Genomic DNA, 18,911 nt, shown 5'->3' with positions numbered 1-18,911 from the left:
GAAACCTGCCTGGCAACACGAGCTAGCGGAATTCTGATTGGATAAAAACTCTCACCTAAAAATACAACGCGAGGATATATCACATCAATGTGAAGAATATGATAATTTTTTCTTGATTATGTTAGGCCAGCAGAGAAGGCCTTGAAAGTGTGTTGGAAAACTTAGTTGGTAAATGTAGTGAGATAAGCTAAAAGTCATTGCACATTATGCGAAGCTTTGCGTCATTGACACTACTCAGTGAGTACTAGCTTCAGACGTGGTCATCATTCTCCTCAATGAAACTGAGCGTTTTTCCCCCCAAGTTGTCAAGTGTTAAATAATTATTTAAATAAATCGGAACAATTTGGTTTTGTAGAGACACTCACATATCCAGTTTAATTCTACTGCTAACAAAAACATGTCGCTAGTGCAATGTTAGCGAGCTGTTGTGACCACTAGCTTAGCTATTTTTGTGTTAACTTCAATAAATACCTGAATGTGGGCCCTGAATATTTTGGGTTGACAGGAGCTTCCTTTTGCTGTTGCACAATAAAAATTGGAACATATAACTTTTCTGTGACTGTGAAGACTCCATAAATAGGCTAATGTAAATTTGATTCAAGAGACATCCACATCTCTGTCCCCTCCTTTGCCATTGTCTCCAGCGCTACGCTTTTTGTCTCCAGTGATGCTGAATTATCAGACCATTCATGACCATCTTTTTTAACACTGTGTGGGGCAGCTCGGTCCGCGATGACAAATGGACGAGATGCATGGAAGGTTTGGAATTGTCAGGAGAAATCGAGCTTCAGTGGATATTAAAGTAGCTTCACTACTGAGAAGCTATTTCATGTTGAGAAAAGTGACATTATGAGTAATGACCATGTTACACAGAACTGTAGTTAAACAAGTAACGGTGGTTCTTGTAATACTGTTTCCGGCCAAAACATTCACCGGTGGATGTAGCACACAGTTGTTGGAAACTACTGTTAGATTCCTGTCCTGGCCACTAAATGTCTTCACAATATTGCGTCAGGCACATGTTGGCCTTTCTTTCTTTCATTCCATGTGGCAGTGGTTAAAATTTACAAGGAGAAAGTGACACCAACGGGTCATCTGACACTCTTGTTATGGGCCTGCTATGGCCTGATGATTGCTTTCACTTCTTAGAATAGAATTGTCGACAAGACATTTTAATATAATTTTAAAATAGGAGTTACTGTTTTGAGATCAAGAAAAGTATATCGGCAGCTATATGTAATACATCCCTGATGGCTTTTCTGATTGTGGTTTGTGGTTTTGGCAGGCCAATGACTATCCAGGCTCCATTTCTTGGCTAGCATTGCAGGGGGGCGAGGAGTGATGTGAGCGGAATTTATCACTTGAGCCGCTGTGTCGGACTTGTCTATATATACAACCCTGAGCGGCTCTTTGCTCTTGCCTTGCTCGGCGCCTCTCTGCGACCCTCAGCAGCTCATCGTTGTGCTTTTGCACCCACAACAACCCAAAACCATGGCTCACCAACAGCAGATGAGGTAGGAGGGGAACCTGCTTTCAATATATATATATATATATATATATATATATATATATATATATATATATATATTTATATCTGCCAAGTAAATTTCCCTTACCTTTTGTTTCAATTTTGAAGTGACTAATACTAACTTTAAAGTATGTCCAATGAAATCACAAATGATCTCAGTTGTTTTTCCAAGTGGTTGTACTTATTTGTTCATTACATTCTGTTATATAACCGTGGCGAACCTTAAGCCATACATACAGCGGCTATAAAAGGTTCTGTTCGAATGCCAAGTTTTTGTGATATAAAAGATGAGACGGCGATAAATCATGAACAACTTGTTTGATTTTTTGCTGTATTTATCTTATCGAGATAAATAAACAAAAACTAAATCAACTTACGAAATAAAATTATTATAATAAACACCGTTTAAAGTTTTTTTAAATTTTTTTTTAAAATTAAACCCAACCAAATATCAGATGTCTCATTAAGCCTTTCCTGTTCATAACAGGAAAAGCGTTAGGGAGATTTTGTTCTGGTCCAGTGAAACCAAAGTGAAACTTTTTGGTCTATTAACGTGTAATAAGAGCAGCAATCATCGCTACATGCATTTGTGTTTGACTTCTTCTGAGTCCAGCTTGCCAGCCAAACTGATTAATGGAGGAATTGCAGGCATGGTGGGAGTCACCTGCGTATTCCCAGTCGACCTGGCCAAGACACGCCTGCAAAACCAACAAAGCGGGCATCAACTGTATAAGAATATGTAAGAACCACCTCTTGATGTGCATGAATACACACAAACAAGGTTTTGAGCCGATATTTAATTTTCAAGTCAAGTCAGCTAAAAGAAGCATGAAATGAAAATAATCAAATTGATTTTAATCAACAGCGATCACTCTCAGAGCGTTACCAAAATTAATAAATTCTTTCTCCTAGGACGGACTGTCTTATAAAGACGGTAAAATCCGAGGGTTACTTTGGCATGTATAGAGGTGAGCTTTATTTAAATGTTCATAATAAGTACCTATAAGTCAACATATTTACGATGATGAATACATCCTTGGACTCGAGTTTGTGTGGATTACTCTTTTACTCCGAGAAATATTTTCGTCTCATTAACGATAGCCTACGTAACCAGCACTTTAAGTTTTGGTAATGTTATAGCGCCACTGTCATTGATACAGACGTCAACAAATTCCATGTAAGGGTTCAGATAATGATTCCACTTGTTAGATGTACAGTAAACCTTAGGTTGGAAAACATTCAATTTGAGATCAGAAATGAAACAAAATAAATTATGATGTGCGCAGTGGACACACTGTAAAAGGTCAACACACTTCAACTGCATCAACATATAATTTAACAGGGGTGTGTAGACTTTTTCTATGCCCTGTTCATCATAGTTGTCAAGTATAATTATTGCTCTTTGCGAATGATTCTAATAAAATCCACGTTGTAGGCGCTGCTGTCAATCTCACCTTAGTGACTCCTGAGAAGGCCATTAAACTCGCCGCCAACGACTTCTTTCGTCACCAGCTCAGCAAAGACGGGTGAGTAGTCCACCAGACAAAGACTGGATCTCGCTTCCCCTGCTGGTTTAAACGTCACTTCTATGCGCACGTGTCGTCAGTGGTAAGCTGACGGTGTTTAAGGAGATGTTGGCGGGATGCTGTGCGGGGATGTGCCAGGTGATTGTCACGACGCCCATGGAGATGCTCAAGATCCAGCTCCAGGATGCCGGAAGGCTCGGTGAGCTTGTCAGTAATATTTAAGGCTATTTTATCCATTACTAAATATTAACATGTTAGTTTATGCTGCACTGTAAATCAGTAAGAAAACACAACGTCAACACACCTGTGGCTTTTCAACATATCCAACTTTTCATGTTTTGGGAACTATATGAACTGCATTTCTTAAACTCTGAATTTATATCATCTAAACCGATAAATAAAACAGGAGTTTTACAATACAATACAATAAAACGTTATTTATATAACTGGAGCTGTAACAAAGCACTTTAATATTTAAATTTTAAATTAGAACACAAATTAAAATACATATAAAGTAGATACCAGGAAACACAACAGAATAGTGGCAGTCTCATGTTGAGTCGGAAACTAAAGAATAAAAATATGTCTTCAAACAAGATTTAAAAGTGGACAGGGACGGGGCTTGCCTAAAATTTAATTTCGTAGGGAAGGAGCAACAACAGAAAAGGCGCCATCCCCTCTAAGGCTTTGCTTAGTCCTCGGCACCTCCAGTCGCATTTGGTGTTTAGGGGTGAAGGAGCTCATAGAGGTAAATTGGAGGCCATTTAAAGATTTAAAGAGAAACAGCAGAAGTATAAATGAACTCTTAAGTGCAGTGAGAGCCAGTGAATAGAGGCCAATATCGGGGTTATGTGCTCCCTCTTCCGAGCTTCAGTTAAAAGGTGAGCAGCAACATTTTGGACCAGTTGGAGACGCTTGAGGGACGACTGGCTGACTCCAAAATAAAGTGCATTACAGTAATCTAGCCGAGATGTAACAAAGGCATGGATTACTGTTTCTAAGTGCTGCAGGGAAAGAAAGATAAATCTACGGTAAATCTTACGGATCTCCAGTCTGTAACATCGCACAAGCCGAAGTATAAGAATTCCATTACGATTTCATTAGCATGACATCAGTTGCACCTCGATGGAATGAGGACTAAGAAGAAATTGAAAAGTATACAATTGGATGACATAACACCTGCATCCTCCACCAGCGGCACAACAGCGGGTGATGCCCAGTGTGGTAGCAACTCTAAAGGTGGGCGGGACCAGTGCTGTCCTGAGTCGTTCCTACAACGCAAGTCCTGCGCCTCAGGTCAGGACAGCATCAGCCACACAGATCACCAGAGACCTGCTGAAGACCAAAGGTGTCACAGGCTTGTACAGAGGACTCGGGGCCACATTAATGCGGTGAGACTGCGCTTAAGGCACACTTGAACCTGGTTCACCTTTGATGCCTAACACCAGGGGTCTTCAATCCTGTTCCTCGAGGGCCGGTGTCCTGCCCGTTTTCCACCTCTCCCTGGTGCAACACACCTGAGCGATGATCGTTATCTAGTTTCTACAGACCTTGCTGATTATCTGATCATTTCAATCAGCTGTGTTGCAGCCGGGAGAGATGGAAAACCTGCAGGACACCGGCCCTCGAGGAACAGGATTGAAGACCGCTGCCTAACACCAATCCTGTGCCTCGAGGGACGGTGTCATGCACACTTGATTCAAATGATCAGATGATCAGCAAGGTCTGCAGAAGCTGGATAACAATCCTGATCATGTGTTTTGCAGCAGGCACAGATGGAAAACAGGCTCAAGGAACAGGATTGAAGACTCCTGCTTAACACGTTTGTTTGTCGACTCTTTAGGGACATTCCCTTCTCGGTTGTCTACTTTCCTCTTTTTGCACACTTGCACCAACTCGGTCAGCATTCATCAGAAAACCCATCCGTGCCCTTCTATTGGTCCTTTGTTTCTGGATGCTTGGCTGGATCCGTTGCAGCCGTGGCGGTCAGCCCTTGTGATGGTCAGTGTTTGGCATTCAAAGAAATGTGGCCACGCCAAACTCGGATTGATTGCATTTCTCTCGTTTAGTGGTCAAAACGAGACTACAATCCCTGAAAAAGGGAACCCACGAAGAAACTTACAATGGCGTGGTCGACTGTGTCAGGTAAACTGGGCGTATCTTACTTTTCAGTGTGAGGTGAATCCTAATTAATTTCGCAGATTGCACCTAAGGTGACAAGAAATATTTACATTTCTTTTCATTGCAGAAAAATCATGAGAAAAGAGGGTCCATCTGCTTTTCTCAAAGGGGCCAGTTGCCGGGCCCTTGTCATCGCCCCTCTCTTTGGCATCGTCCAGGTTATGTACTTTGTAGGAGTTGGAGAGATGCTGCTTGGTTACACACCTTATAGCATCTATTCCGCATAGATAGGTTGGCATTTCTGGCATCCTGTTAATAAACGGGGAAGAGGTTAGGAGGCCCAATTTGGAAGGGGAAAGATGCCTGTTGTGGTTTCCACTGGAGCTGAACAAAAAGCCACACAAAAAAGTCCTCCGTTGGAATACCCAATAGACAAATCCGTAATGAGACACACGGTACGTCAACACAAAGATTTAGAGGCTTTGCCCAAATGCAAGAAAATTGCTCACTTGACTCACTTTCTCTTTGACGCGTGACTCCGCCTTGATTGTCATGAGCCAACACCATTTATATAATGATGAAATTAGGAATTATACCACTGTACATATGTCTTGTAGATATTCAATATTTTCTCAAAAATGAGGAAAAAAAATGTAACCAACTTTGAGACTGTTCCCATTTCAAACATTTGAACTTTTTCAACCACAGGACAACCTTGGTTCCATTATGTTTCAATTCATTTTAGAATTACTCGTGTAAATACAGAATAATAAATTCTGATTGACTATTTACTTCTGCACTGGGTGTGTTTTGTTTGTCAAACTTTTAGATGCAAAGTGTCACCCTACCCCGATGTGCACGCAGCACGACCGTGGTCACATTTGTGACCGTAGAAAAGCTCATGCTGCAGTGTTGCAGTAACTCTAGCCTGGGTAATCCTGGGGCCTCTGCAACATCACTCACATAAGCCAAGTGTTCAGCTGTCTTTTCCACTCCACTTAGTACAGTACTTTCTCAACTGAGGGGGATATCCAATCCTGTCATTTATGACCTCATGTATGAAATTAGCACGATTGTGGGAATCACAAACTTCCTCTGTCACATTTTAAAAACGTGTGAGTGTGTGCCAAATAATACCATGCAAGAGGGTTTCCTCAATCAATCATATTGAAACGTAATTCCACGTCAGTCTGTGGCGTCAAAATTTGGACCAATGTTGAGATGGAAAATTTCAACAGTAAACGACTTATTTTATTGATGAAAAATCAAATAATGGCTCTGACTTAATTTTTCCACACCTACGGATGTGACGGTTCACCCAAGCCCCAATTTGATTCGATTTTTAGTTTCAGATTTTGATTTGATTAGATTTTTTTTTTAAACAAAATTAATCACTCTTTTCATAACCAAAAGATGTTTTTATTTTTTAATGTCTGCATTTTGTCCTTGTCACAAATAGTAGGTTTTTGGAAGTTTACTAAAAATAACTTGAAATTAACTACTAATTTCGACGGCTTGACTACATTACATCAGTTTTGTTAGTGGCAGAACTAAACATGAAAATAAATAAATGCATGACATTCTTCTGTGATCAAAATTTTCACATCAAAGCAAATTTTAAATCAAATCAATTGTAGATTAATCATTATATCCCCTAGCTACATCTGAAGGGAATGCAATGATCTCAGAAAAATAATCAAAAAAAAAAAAAAACTTCCAACGACACAAAATAATACAAAGGAAACGGTTTCAAACTCTAGACGCTTTATTAAACCTCAAACACCAACTGTGTCGCCCTGAGAAGTCCAGATTGGAAACAAAATAAATGAACACAGACTCCAAAAAGGCTTCACGGTGTGCACAATTGTGAAAGGGAACATTTTATGCCATACAGTATTTGCCTTTTACTGTTTTGAGAAGCAGGCTTGTCCATCCTGTTCTTTCACTATATACCAGTGCTTCTCAAATAGTGGGGCGGGCCCCCCTGGGGGGGCGCAGGTGAACCTGGGGAACATGCCCCCCCGCCGTAATACAATAAAGTGTAATTGCACATCCACTCCAGTAGTTGGCAGTGGCGCTCTCCTTACCCGTTGTGCGCAGGGAGTCTTAACTTATGTAGTTTGTTTTGCAACAAAAATGCAATTATTTATAGTTGCGGTGGAGCGTGGGTCTTTTCTTCTTGCTGGGGGGGGGCGTAACAGAAAATAATTGAGAAGCACTGCTATAGACAATAATATCCAAACAAACAAACAACCCCACAGGAATCTTCATCTTACCAAGACTGTGACTGTGCCCCAGTGTAAAAAGTAAGGACAACTTTTTTTTTCAGTGAACTCTGATCAAACAAATGTAATTATGGATGAACAAAGAAAGTCTGTCCGGAAGAGTGAAGGCTGTTGGCTGCAAAGGGCCGATCAACTATATATTTTTCCTTCCGTGATCACATGGTGACATAAGCCTTGATTCATCACATCTCATTGCTTGTGTTGCTACTAAAATAATAAGTAACATACATGTATGTCCCACGTTGCTTGATTACTTATAGAATCAAAGAGAGGTAAAAAAAAAAAGGGTTTTAAAACACATTTTCCTCTTAGCAAGAGGCTGAGGAGACACAGTTGAGTGAAACAACTAAAACAACACCAATAGTAAAAAAGTGTGCTACTTGGTGAAAACGTGCTAATGAAATGCAGTCCAACGACACAATCGTATCATCTACGCTCTAAATCCAGACAGCACATTGTTGCTAAAAAAAAGCTCGTCATTGAGAAAAGGCACATTGAAAGGCTGGTTTTGGCCATTATTTCTTTACGGGAATGCTGACTGGAACTATTCCAAAACGTTATCTACACAAGCCACGAAAATGTACAGCTATAAAAAAAAAAAAAAGAACAGAACTGTCGGATATTTACATAAAGGAGTGCAAAGTGAAAGAATAAGAACAAACAATGAAAATGTTTCCCCCCCCCCAATTAGTGTTTTTTTAAAGCACAGAGGGGAAGGAAACAAACGGGCAAATTCGCTGATAGTCGTCAAGAGGAATGGATTTCTCAACCCTGGTGCAATTTATCACGTAACAGGCTTCTGTTTTTGTTAGCCTGAAAAACTTGGTCACATTATTGAGGACTTTTGGATTTGTACGAGGGTCCAGATTTTTAGAAAGAAGGGTGGCAATAATTTTATATTTATGGTTCTGGATTAAATGTCCAACCAAATGAGTACATGTCATTCTCACCACTAGTAGTGTTGATTTATTTTATTTTTTTTAAATCTCCAGAAATATTTAAATTGTATTGCAAAGTTTTGTCTCTGTTTAAAAATCATCCCGCAAAAAAAAAAAAAATCCAGATAACTTTTTTTAAAATAAAATCATACAGGGGAATATAAAAAGTGGAGGTCATGACAAAACAAAATCATGCTATACCCAAAACGAAAATGCCTGACATTAACGTCAAAGATTGGATATGCACTAACCTCATCAGGTATCCCTCATGGCAAATGTGTTTCAGTTTAGCGTAATTAATCAATAAAGATAAAAAAATTAAATTAAAAAAAAACTGAACCATGTTCTGCCAGGTCAACGACTCCGTTTTTGTTTGCGGTTGCCGGATGGCCACGGGAGCAGACAATCTGAAATATAAGAAGGTTGGTTGTAACGGGATTGGCCCAATTCCCGTCATCATGTTCTGACGTTGTGAAATAAAAAGTCTGAGAAAATAAAAAGGAGGGGATCCATTGAAAGCATCCGGGATCTCGCGCTGCTCCCCGGATCACTCGGCAGATGTGGAACGAGGGGTGCTCACTGCTGGACTCGTTCAGATGACCTCCCTACTGTTACGTACCGCGCAGCAAAGCACCATACTGAAGATCATCCCGATGATCTGTTCGAGAAAAATTCAGCTTTTTTTTAAAGAAAAATATCAAGAGAGATATAAAGGGAATTTCGGCAACGGTTCTCAAAGGCAAACTCACCATGACCCCAGCGATGCCGATGCCAACGTACCCAATGATGTAGAGTTTACTGTTGAAGAAATCTTTGATAGCGGTCTCACAGTCCTGCATAACGTCCATGATGTTACAACGACTATGTGCATGACAAGTGAAAAAATATCAAAAAGTACAAGACAAATACTGTGGTGCCTTGAGAAATGATTGAATTTTTTCTGTGACCACTGTGCAACTATCACTGCAGTGAACTGCAATGCCCTTAATCCGAAATAAAATGTAATGTGTTTTGTTTTTTTGACGCGAAAAATAGCACTCTACAATATTTACTTTATAAAAACATCCGGTGGTGACATAATAAAAAGCAATGAGTGGATAAAAACAGCCTGTGACTGTTGCTTTGTTGTCTGTCTGCATGTGTTGCTGCACCGTTTGTACTGAAATAGCCAATGTTATTCCGTAGCCTGGCTATTAAGGTTTGCATTTTTTGCTAGCGCTAAGCTAAATTGAAGTACATACGGCAAACCTTTGTGGTTGTTTTAAACACACAACATTTAATTATCGTTTAGTTTGACAGTAGACTCTACTGATGGGAAAATGACGCTTCATGTAGCACGTGTGATTTTTTTTTTTTACTCCTCTGGATGGTGCTCTCGTTCAAAGATTAAGGCGAGCGCAATGGAAATGTATTAAATTTCCACTGCATCTTTAAACCAAGAGTGGAATAGAGAGGAGTCAAACATAATCACTAGTGGGTCATGACGCACGATCACTAGTAAACCCAAACTAGGAGTGACAAAACAGCGTGATGATTTTTTTTTAAAATAATTGTTTATTAATTATTTTAACTGTTGATTGTTGTGAAGTCATTTGAGATTTTGCCACCACCATAGAGCTTGTATCTCAAATTTCCCCTCAAAAACTCATAAGCCGGCGTAGTCATATCTCAAAGCATCACCACATTTTAAATATAGAGAATTAAAATATCTTGTCTGATCAAATATCTGTTCAGTGTACAAGAGAGTCTCGGTTGTAGAATTTTTAAATCAAAAGAACAGAAGCTTACTTTTGTTCCTGGTTCTTGATCCGGACAGTTGTTAGCTAGCGTCCCGCAGCAGTTGAGCTAAAAATGCAGAGCAAAAGATTTACAATTATACAATAAGTAGCCAGAAACAAGAGCAAAATTTTAGTTTTTTTTTTTTAAATGTGACAATATATCATTATAGTTTCTTTCGATAAATTAATTTATAGAATTAAATAAAAGCAGAAATTACATGTATGGATATCGAGTGACAATAAACGTTATCTATCAACTTACTACTTTCTGGTACGAGATGATCAACGTGCTGTTGTTATTTTCATTGTAGGTCGTAGCATAGAAGTTTTGAACGTCTTCGATTATCTAGAGGACAGAGAAGGTTTGGGTCAGACGTGTGTGCGCTACACAAACAGTACAAAAATAACCAGGCTATGAAATGTTCAATGTACCTTGTCTTTGTTTAAGAATCCAAACACGCCTGCTGCCACCTCAGCGCCAAAGATGATCAATAGACAGGCAAAGAACTAGCCGAGATCCACACATACAAGCAATCGGTTAAAATTTCGATATGTTACCCAAGCTCAGATGTTACATTTGTACTCACTGAACCCAGCAGACATTGGGATTCTCGAACCGCTCCACAGCAGCCGAAGAAACCAACCAACATCACCAGACTGCCAGCTCCGATCAGGATATACACGCCTGCGAGAATAGGAACAACTTACTTCACTTTGTCTTTAGGCACACACACACGCAACACACACACACACACGCACACACACACACAAACATGTGAGGAATTCCGAATGCCGAATAATAAACAATAAAAGTTTTGTCTCACGCCTCAGTGTTCAAATAGGGAAATAAATGGAAACGCTCTTATTCCATGTGCTATTCTGTTTTTTACCAGCAGGGGGAAGCACAAACATGAGACTGCTGACTGAGATTGTGAAGACAACATTACCACTATGTACAACTGTACAAAATGTTGGTTTTATTTCTCATGTAACCACAGTGCGATCCAATCGAATGCCTCACAGAAAGATCAGTTTGAGTGAGATAACAACACCCAGTTCTCCTATTAAGCTTCTCGTTTGGAAAAGTACTGCAACGGGTCTGAAGGGATGAAGCAGACAACGCGTTGTTCTGGGGTGTTGCTAGGTTACTCCCCTGGAGGCCTCAGGTGATGTGGGCTCAGATGGCAACAAAAGAACTTTAGGAAGCACAAAAACTGAGTTGGATGTAGTGTTACTATTTTTCTCAACAAAGTGGCTTGCGTTATTCTTGTGTGTGAATGCCTCCATGGGAACACACACAAGAGGCCGCATGCGCCTAGACTTCTCAAATGTTGTCCATATTTATAAATGGCATTTTTGTCTCATGCAGCTGGTAGTCCTACGTGCTCTTGTGATAACTAGTTAAAATAAATACTCTTGTCTCTTCTGTGGGCATAGCTAGCGTGTACTCCTTTCTGGAGCTGAACATCTCTCTTCTATAGCTCTGACCGCACTTGTCACATCTGCTTTCACAGCTCTCTCCGCGGTTTGCTGTTTTGAAAAGTTTTGCTTGGGAAGCCAGACACTTGTGCTTGGCAAAGACAAAATAACACGAATGTTGTAATGATTCGGACTGCGATTGTTGAGACTAGTTCACCTCAGACGCTACGCTCATGAATTTATGAGCCAACAGCTGATGATGAATGTCTGAGAGGTGAAATATGATGCACATGATTCATGAAATTTATTTCAAAATGCTCTACATTGCGGCACGTCATGTCATTTGTCATTAGCGTTTGACTCAATGCAGTGGTTTTGAACATCTCCATCACTCCCAAATCTAAGTTCATCTCTGTGCACGATGCTCATTTCTGAAGCTTGAAAAAGTATATATAGAGTATAGTAATCAGTCATCTTTGGAAAAGAGCATGCGGCACAACAGTACAGGGGAAAATCACCACGGTCCATGTAAATGTGTTTCCGTTGTTCCCAAGATTAGTGCACATGTGGCTTTTGTGTGTGGTCACTGAGCATTTGACCACAAGCCAGTGGTAGGAATATCCCGAGTGATGTCGTTCTTTAGCTGAGAGGAGCACGGAAACATGTCAATGGCAACATTTTAAGCCCCTTTCCAGACGGAGAATGAGAAGACAGCCACGTGGCTCACATTGTGACCAGTATTTAAGGAAAACATGGATGTGACAGCCAAGTGGTAACTCTTGCTCCATTTTTGGGATCAACAAATGGAACAGAATATTAAAAAAAAAAAAAAAAAATAATAATAATAAAAATATATATATATATATATATGTATATAATTTATTTATAATAATTTATCTATATTATTTATACTATATTATTTCTTTTTGAATGGAGGCAGAAAGATATTAATTCAATACAATGGGGAAAGACGATTTGAGATACAACTGTTTTGAGTTACAAGCATGGTTATGGAATGAATTAAACTCCAATCTTCCAATCTTATACTGGAATAATAATAATTGCTCAGCTTGGCTTTTGGTTCAAACATGGAGACTTTAGAGGTCAGTGACTGATAAGAGTAAACATACAACGCGCAACTTATAAGGTGCTGTGCAACCTACCAATGAAGTACGTGTCCGGAGCCTTATCGCCGTTGAGCAGGGACACAGTTTCCGGGTCAAAACGTAACCACAGTCCCACCGCCAGAACAAAGGATCCCATCAACTGTGAGTGGATGTAGCAGAAAGATTAAGATCACATCATGTCCAAAGTCAACTAGAAACAAATGACAAAATGCACACAATAGATGCGGACCAATATGTTGTATGACCAAATTGTATTTATTCTTTTATCATGAATTATTCTTTATTACCTAAAATTGTATTATAACAACCGAAAATGCAATTTTTATATAATCAATAAATAAATCAAGCAAAAAGGTGAGAGTAACATTGAGGAAAAGCATATGACCTGTCTTAAGGTAATTTGAAAATATTTTCTTGCAGTTACCGTATTCTCCGGACTCTAAAGTGCACCTGTACATAAGTCGCAGCAACTCTTTTTGAAAGAAAAAAAAAGACATACAGATTCTTAAAACAGTGCCTTTTAACATGGCAACAACTTTGCTAATTAAAACAGAACAGACCCAAGGAAAAAAATTCAAGATTTATTAAGCATATTTTCTGAACCATAGAGCGCCCCCTACTGGTGAAAGAAAAATCCACAGAAAAGCCGGACTGCTGTATTAGCCGCATGGTTCAAAATCGAGGAAAAAAGTAGCAGTTTATAGTCCGGAAAATACGGCAATATTTATCCGGGGAATATAGCGTTGTTCCAGCAACAGTCTTCCAAATGAAGGCATGTTTTCTGCTTAACAGACGACTCGTTCTTTCACTCTGGCTAATTGTGGTTTTCCACTAAAATAAAGAAAATGATGACAGGAAGTTTCCAGACGGGCCCTCCACCCTTTGCACTTAAACCGTAGTCTATACAAGCGTCATTGTGGTGAGGGCAAAACTGAATGATGACCTAACAGCACGATTGAGTATTTGTCATTTGTCATGCCCTGCTCTTTTGACCAACAGCTTCCATTCAGAAGAGCGTTTACGACACTTCAAACCATCTCTGGCTTTACAATTGGCTGTGTGCTGCAGTGTGGCACCTTGAGCTAAACCAGGCTCTCGTGTTTGTTTGGAAAAGTGGTTTCATGCTTGCTCACATTTTCCTTCATTCGGTATATGTTGAATAAAAGTCTCCTCCCCAAAGTGCGAAGCTTTACTGGAAGAGTCTGACGTCAAAGTGCGGCTGTGAGATTGCAGCGGTGCCTGCAACCCTGACGCATCAATACAATCAGTCAGTGAAGGCTCACGCTCTTTGAGGTTAATCCAGTCTGTGCGTTGGCTCAAAACATGTTTATGTGCACAGAGACAAGATAAGGAGTATTAAGCAGCGATTGTCACATGGTGTGACTACGTCCTATATCTCAGAAATTCTCTTGACAGGATGTATGACAATTTTTTATGTGGTCTGTCGACTGTTTAGTGCAGTCAAGGGAAAATGTTAGTTCTCCATTTGTATCTTTGGTGTCTTTTTTTTTTTTTTTTTTTGTATCTTTGGTGTCTGTCTCTGGTTCAACATATCGCTTTGCGTCATGATCTAAATTTTCTCTACCGCGAGTCAGGGGGGTTTAAAGCCCATTTTGGGGGGTGATCGAGCACCCCTGAATTGAAAGCCCCCCTCCCCTTAAAATTGAAGAGATAATTTGTTTATTCAAGTCTTTTTTTAAAAACTTGCTCGTAGTATATTAATAAACAACATTTTCTTGGAACGTAATATTTGAACAACAACATTGCAGCAATGCCCCCCTTGCCTCAAAAATGGTTTGTTCCACCAAATCCCTCCCACCTCTCCCGGACTGATTTTCTCAGATGAATATTGTGCCTTTCAATGATGTAACAATAGTACCGTACAGTCGTTCATAAACGTGGGAATGAAATGACGTTAAAATGTACAAAATACTTAAATTTGGCAAATCAGCGCCACTAGAATCGCCCTTGTCACTTATCCGGTTCTGGGTCACAAGAAACTGAAATTATCCCAGTTTGAAGAAATACCAGCTCAGTCCCATCGGCTACTAATATCCCCCTTGCTTCCCCCCCCCAAAACACTTTCCTTCCTGACAGCCTTCCCCTCCCACGCCTCTCAATCCTAAATCTCTGCACCCGCCCCCTGACTTTCCTCCATGTATCCCCACAACTCCACCCCAACTTGTCCCACGCCCTCCCACCCAATCTCCCCCAGAGGACAAAGACCCACTGTCTTCCTGAGGGTTGGGCGCACAAAAGGAGGGAAAGTGACAAACACAATGAATGAGATAATAAAAAAAAAGTGACGGCAGGGCGCTCGCCATCAGAGGATCATCTTTTCTCCCCTGCCTGTGGACGCACACGACAGATGTGGCCTGTAACTAGCGAACACAAATTGTATACTTGTCTGGCCCATTCTTTTAAATAGTTCTTTAATGGTGTAAGGGCAACTTTTAAAACTGTAGTTAAATGCTGTTTTTGTGAGCGGAATTTCCATGAGCGCATGCTGAACGGACACATGGATGTGGTCTTATTCAGGGACAGTGTGTGGAATTTTTTTTTCTTCGTAAAACAGTGATGACTGTAAAATAAGGCGAAAGCTTTATTTTGAAATGAGATGTATGAATGAACGAAAAAAAAAGTTATGTGTCACTTCAGTTCATTACATGAACTACTGGAAAAAGTCATTTGTGTATTACTACTGTAATTTGCCATTATTAATATTCAATTTATTTATTTTTGCCCCCCCCCAAAAAAAAATCTTCCCACATTGTTCAAGGGTTGATAAAAATTCAGAATTTTTTTACTCTTTAATAGATGGTTATCAGTATATCGAGAATGTAAAAATGTGTACTTGCATCCAACAAATACATGTAATATAAATTTTATAATAAATTTTCTGTCATTGCTGTGGACATTTTGTTTTCTGTTAATGGGACGTTTGCAACAGTAGAGCTAAATAAGAGCTGAGTTGCCTTCTTTAGTTTTTAGCACTTACCTCATCGATGTTCTTCTTGGCAATGGTTTCATGACGAAAAGTAAGTTCAGGTTCCGTGCTTGTATTCTAGTTAGTCCGTCTAATCATGTGCCCGTTAGTCACTTTTGCCCAATGGCGTTTGAGCACATAAGGGCATGGCATTGGCTACTGACCTTACGTGACCTTACGATGTACTGATTGTTGAACCTTCCAAAGTGACTGTGGGAGGAGGCGGGATTTAATTTGAAAGAGGTGTGATATCACTAAGTGTAATTATTTTACTTCTGGCAAAGTAAATATTCATCCCGCTCATTTTTACTAAATTAGTGATAAATGGGCAAATCTAAATTTCTTGGTAGATGAAAATTAGTCAGATATGTCTCATATTTTACGGTTGGGGGAAGTAATTACAAAGAAGGGTTTAAAACTATTAAAATCAAATTTTAAAAAAGTAGCTTACTAAAATTAGTTAAAGAGTGTAGAGGGCAAGAATATTTATTAGAAAGGTGTTATTTTAAAAATGCATTGTACAAGCTTAATCATAGGTATGGGAAACAAACATCATTTTTAACCTGGATTTATAAGCATTAACATATTTATTGGCATGTTCTGAATCTATTCATTCATTATTCACTCTAATAATAAATGAGACTAGCAAATACTGCTCAATGGTAGCATGCACTTAGCTAGCAAGCTAGCTTACACACTTGTTTTTTTTAATTTATTATTCATATTTGGAATGGTTGTAAACGATGCACTTCTCTGCTGTGTCAGATTTAGAAGGCATCCATTGGAATTAAAATGTGAATTTATATGCCAAATTAATCAGGAATCTAATAGAAAGCAGACATATCAAAATAATGTTACCCTAAAGAAGCTTCAAAGTGCATATTTCTGTTGTGCAATGTTTATCTTGCGCTGTTTATATCTCTGGCTAAACTCTGTGCCTAAAAAGGACATTTGTTGAACAACGCACACCGGACATGCCAGCAAGCGTTTCAGCTGTGAGCCTTTAAATGGAACACACAACACACATATCATAATGACAAGAGAAAAAAATCGGAGCTGAATTGGATCGTTATTGTTAAGCGAGCACAGAACTGACCCCGCAAAAAAATATATCCGTGGCGCTGTGACGTCATCACATGCGCTCACATGACATTCTCTTATCCTCATACTGATTTTCTGCCGTTATCTAGGTCAAGTTCATTCCGGCTGACCCTCTTTTGGCATGTGAGCGAGTACACGCACACCAACATCCCTCACAATCTCCCCATGATCTTTTTCGCTCAGTGTGCTCTCATCTTCTCTCACTTATTCGCCTTCTGGCCATCGTCGTTTGTGTGCCTTTTTATCTGCATCAGCCACACCCGTCAAGATACAAGATTAATTCTACGCGGGGTTAGAGCAACTCAACCGGAGGGGGCTGTTGCTGCTTTTGGGAGCCGAGAGGGCTCTGCTGCTTATCCGCGCTGGAGCAGCAGGCTGAAGTGATGCTATTGTCCCGCTGTCACAATGGATCCATTCACGCTGAGCCTCACCACAGACGCTTGCTGGAAAATCTCGCTCTCACGTGTACAAAGAAAAGAAAAGTTCCACCCTATGATTTGGATACGAAAGGTGTGTGCGTGTGCGTGTGTGTGTGCGTCTCAAGCACACACACACACACACACACACACCTTTCATGTCCACCTGAGTGTCAAGCCTCGTTCTGAACACTCAAGTGATTTGTGCTAAAAATGTCTGAGCACCTTGGAGATGATGCATGTACGTTGACTTTATCAATCAACTCCACATTTTGTGTCAACAACGTCATGCGGCGCCAACTGCTGACTTGGATTTCCGAGTCGACCCACAATCTCCCATTCTTCATTCATTCTTTCCTTGAGAAAAAAAAAGGCACGAATGCTACTTTTTTACTTCGGTGGAAAATCTGATTTGAGGAGTTAAATAACAACAGAAAGCTCTGGCTGTCCCTCACGGAGCTACACAGAAGGAAACCACACTGACAGACTGACTGCAAAATCAAGCACTTAATTCGGCCAACCGCACACCAAGCGGCAGACGGAAACATATGACTTATGTGTCAACAATCTCAAGCACAAGTCACAGCTGCACTTGCTGCACCTGCAGCAAGTGCAACAATGCAACCTTCGCGCGGTCACTTACCCAAAATATGAAGTTGAACACAAACAGGAGATATTTCACACATTTCATCCCGCCTTCCACTTTCCCCATGTTAGCTGGCTTTTGCTTTTATCCACACAAAACAGACTAAGGGAGGACTGATGGAGTTGGTTCCGTTCAAAATGACAAGGGTACTAGTGCCTGCGAGTCAAAACACTTGTGCACCAAAAAGCGCTGTCATGGCAGCCTCTCTCTCTCTCTCTCGCTCTCTCTCTCTCTCTCTCTCTCTCTCTCTCTCTCTCTCTCTCTCTCTCACGCTCTCTCTCTCACGCTCTCTTCACACACTTCTTTTTAGACCGCCCCATTCTATAATGCGGCGGGAAGGGGGGCGGGCTGAAGGGGGGGGCTGCAATGTGGATTTGGCAAATGTTCACAAAGGAGAGGGGAAAAAAATGTAAAAAGTACTCTCATTTCTCCAATACGATAAAAAGTGTTTGTTGCTACAGCTGCAATTATTTAAAGAAATTTCAAACAAATCCAACGGCAAGCAAAAAAACAAAAAAACAAAACAAAACTGAAAAATGTCTTCTTTTTTCCCCCAGCAGAGTAATCCACTGGGGACGTCCTTGTGTCCTCTATACTCATGCATATATTAATAGAAATATGCAAAATAGTCTTCTTAATGGTGGAACTGCTTCAATGTATTTGTAAAGAGCATTAATAAAACATAAAAACACACACAAAGGAACAATCAAAAGAATGGAGCTTATGTAGCAGCTGTTTGCGTTAAATCACAATTGTAATATGCTACATTTTGGTTGACAGTACAAAAAACTGTGAATTAAAAATCTGTATTAGTTCTACCTAAAGATATCAAAATTCTTTAGATAAATTAGCTAAATTAAGACCCTTAACATCCACGAACAACTTATCTCTCTGTGTTCCTGCATATAATCAGCACCACCAGGTCCAACATTAAAAAAAAGAAAAAAGGAATCGCCCCGAGGAAACAAATAGTAGTTCATCTTATCTCTCCGAGAAATGTGGCCGTGCTCTGAAAATGTCCTTGTCGAGGAACAAAGCCA

General features: G+C 40.0%; 2 protein-coding genes across 2 annotated transcripts; one reads left to right on the top strand and one right to left on the bottom strand.

Moving 5' to 3' along the window:
- The first annotated feature begins 1,444 nt into the window (after positions 1–1,444).
- LOC148339681 (mitochondrial glutamate carrier 1-like) lies at positions 1,445–5,462 on the top strand. Its single transcript, XM_088291068.1, has 9 exons — positions 1,445–1,514; positions 2,142–2,267; positions 2,441–2,496; positions 2,964–3,054; positions 3,135–3,253; positions 4,250–4,445; positions 4,898–5,055; positions 5,124–5,199; positions 5,303–5,462. The coding sequence occupies exons 1-9, from the start codon at positions 1,492–1,494 to the stop codon at positions 5,460–5,462; spliced, it is 1,005 nt and encodes a 334-aa protein (XP_088147194.1). The 5' UTR covers positions 1,445–1,491.
- A 1,460-nt stretch (positions 5,463–6,922) lies between these two features.
- Positions 6,923–18,084, bottom strand: LOC148339680 (tetraspanin-2-like). Its single transcript, XM_088291788.1, has 8 exons — positions 17,869–18,084; positions 12,759–12,861; positions 10,764–10,861; positions 10,609–10,683; positions 10,439–10,522; positions 10,187–10,243; positions 9,148–9,231; positions 6,923–9,056 (listed from the first exon to the last, which is right to left on the bottom strand). Exons 1-8 carry the CDS (start codon positions 17,935–17,937, stop codon positions 8,991–8,993), a joined length of 636 nt encoding a protein of 211 aa, XP_088147914.1. The 5' UTR covers positions 17,938–18,084; the 3' UTR covers positions 6,923–8,990.
- Between the last annotated feature and the right edge of the window lie 827 nt (positions 18,085–18,911).

Source organism: Idiotropiscis lumnitzeri, chromosome 3 (assembly GCF_059441095.1).
Source record: "Idiotropiscis lumnitzeri isolate Australia: NSW breed Sydney's pygmy pipehorse chromosome 3, RoL_Ilum_1.0, whole genome shotgun sequence".
In the NCBI taxonomy this organism is placed as follows: Eukaryota; Metazoa; Chordata; class Actinopteri; order Syngnathiformes; family Syngnathidae; genus Idiotropiscis; species Idiotropiscis lumnitzeri.
The sequence above is the reverse complement of the archived record's forward strand: the minus strand, read 5'-3'. Positions and strand labels throughout refer to the sequence as shown.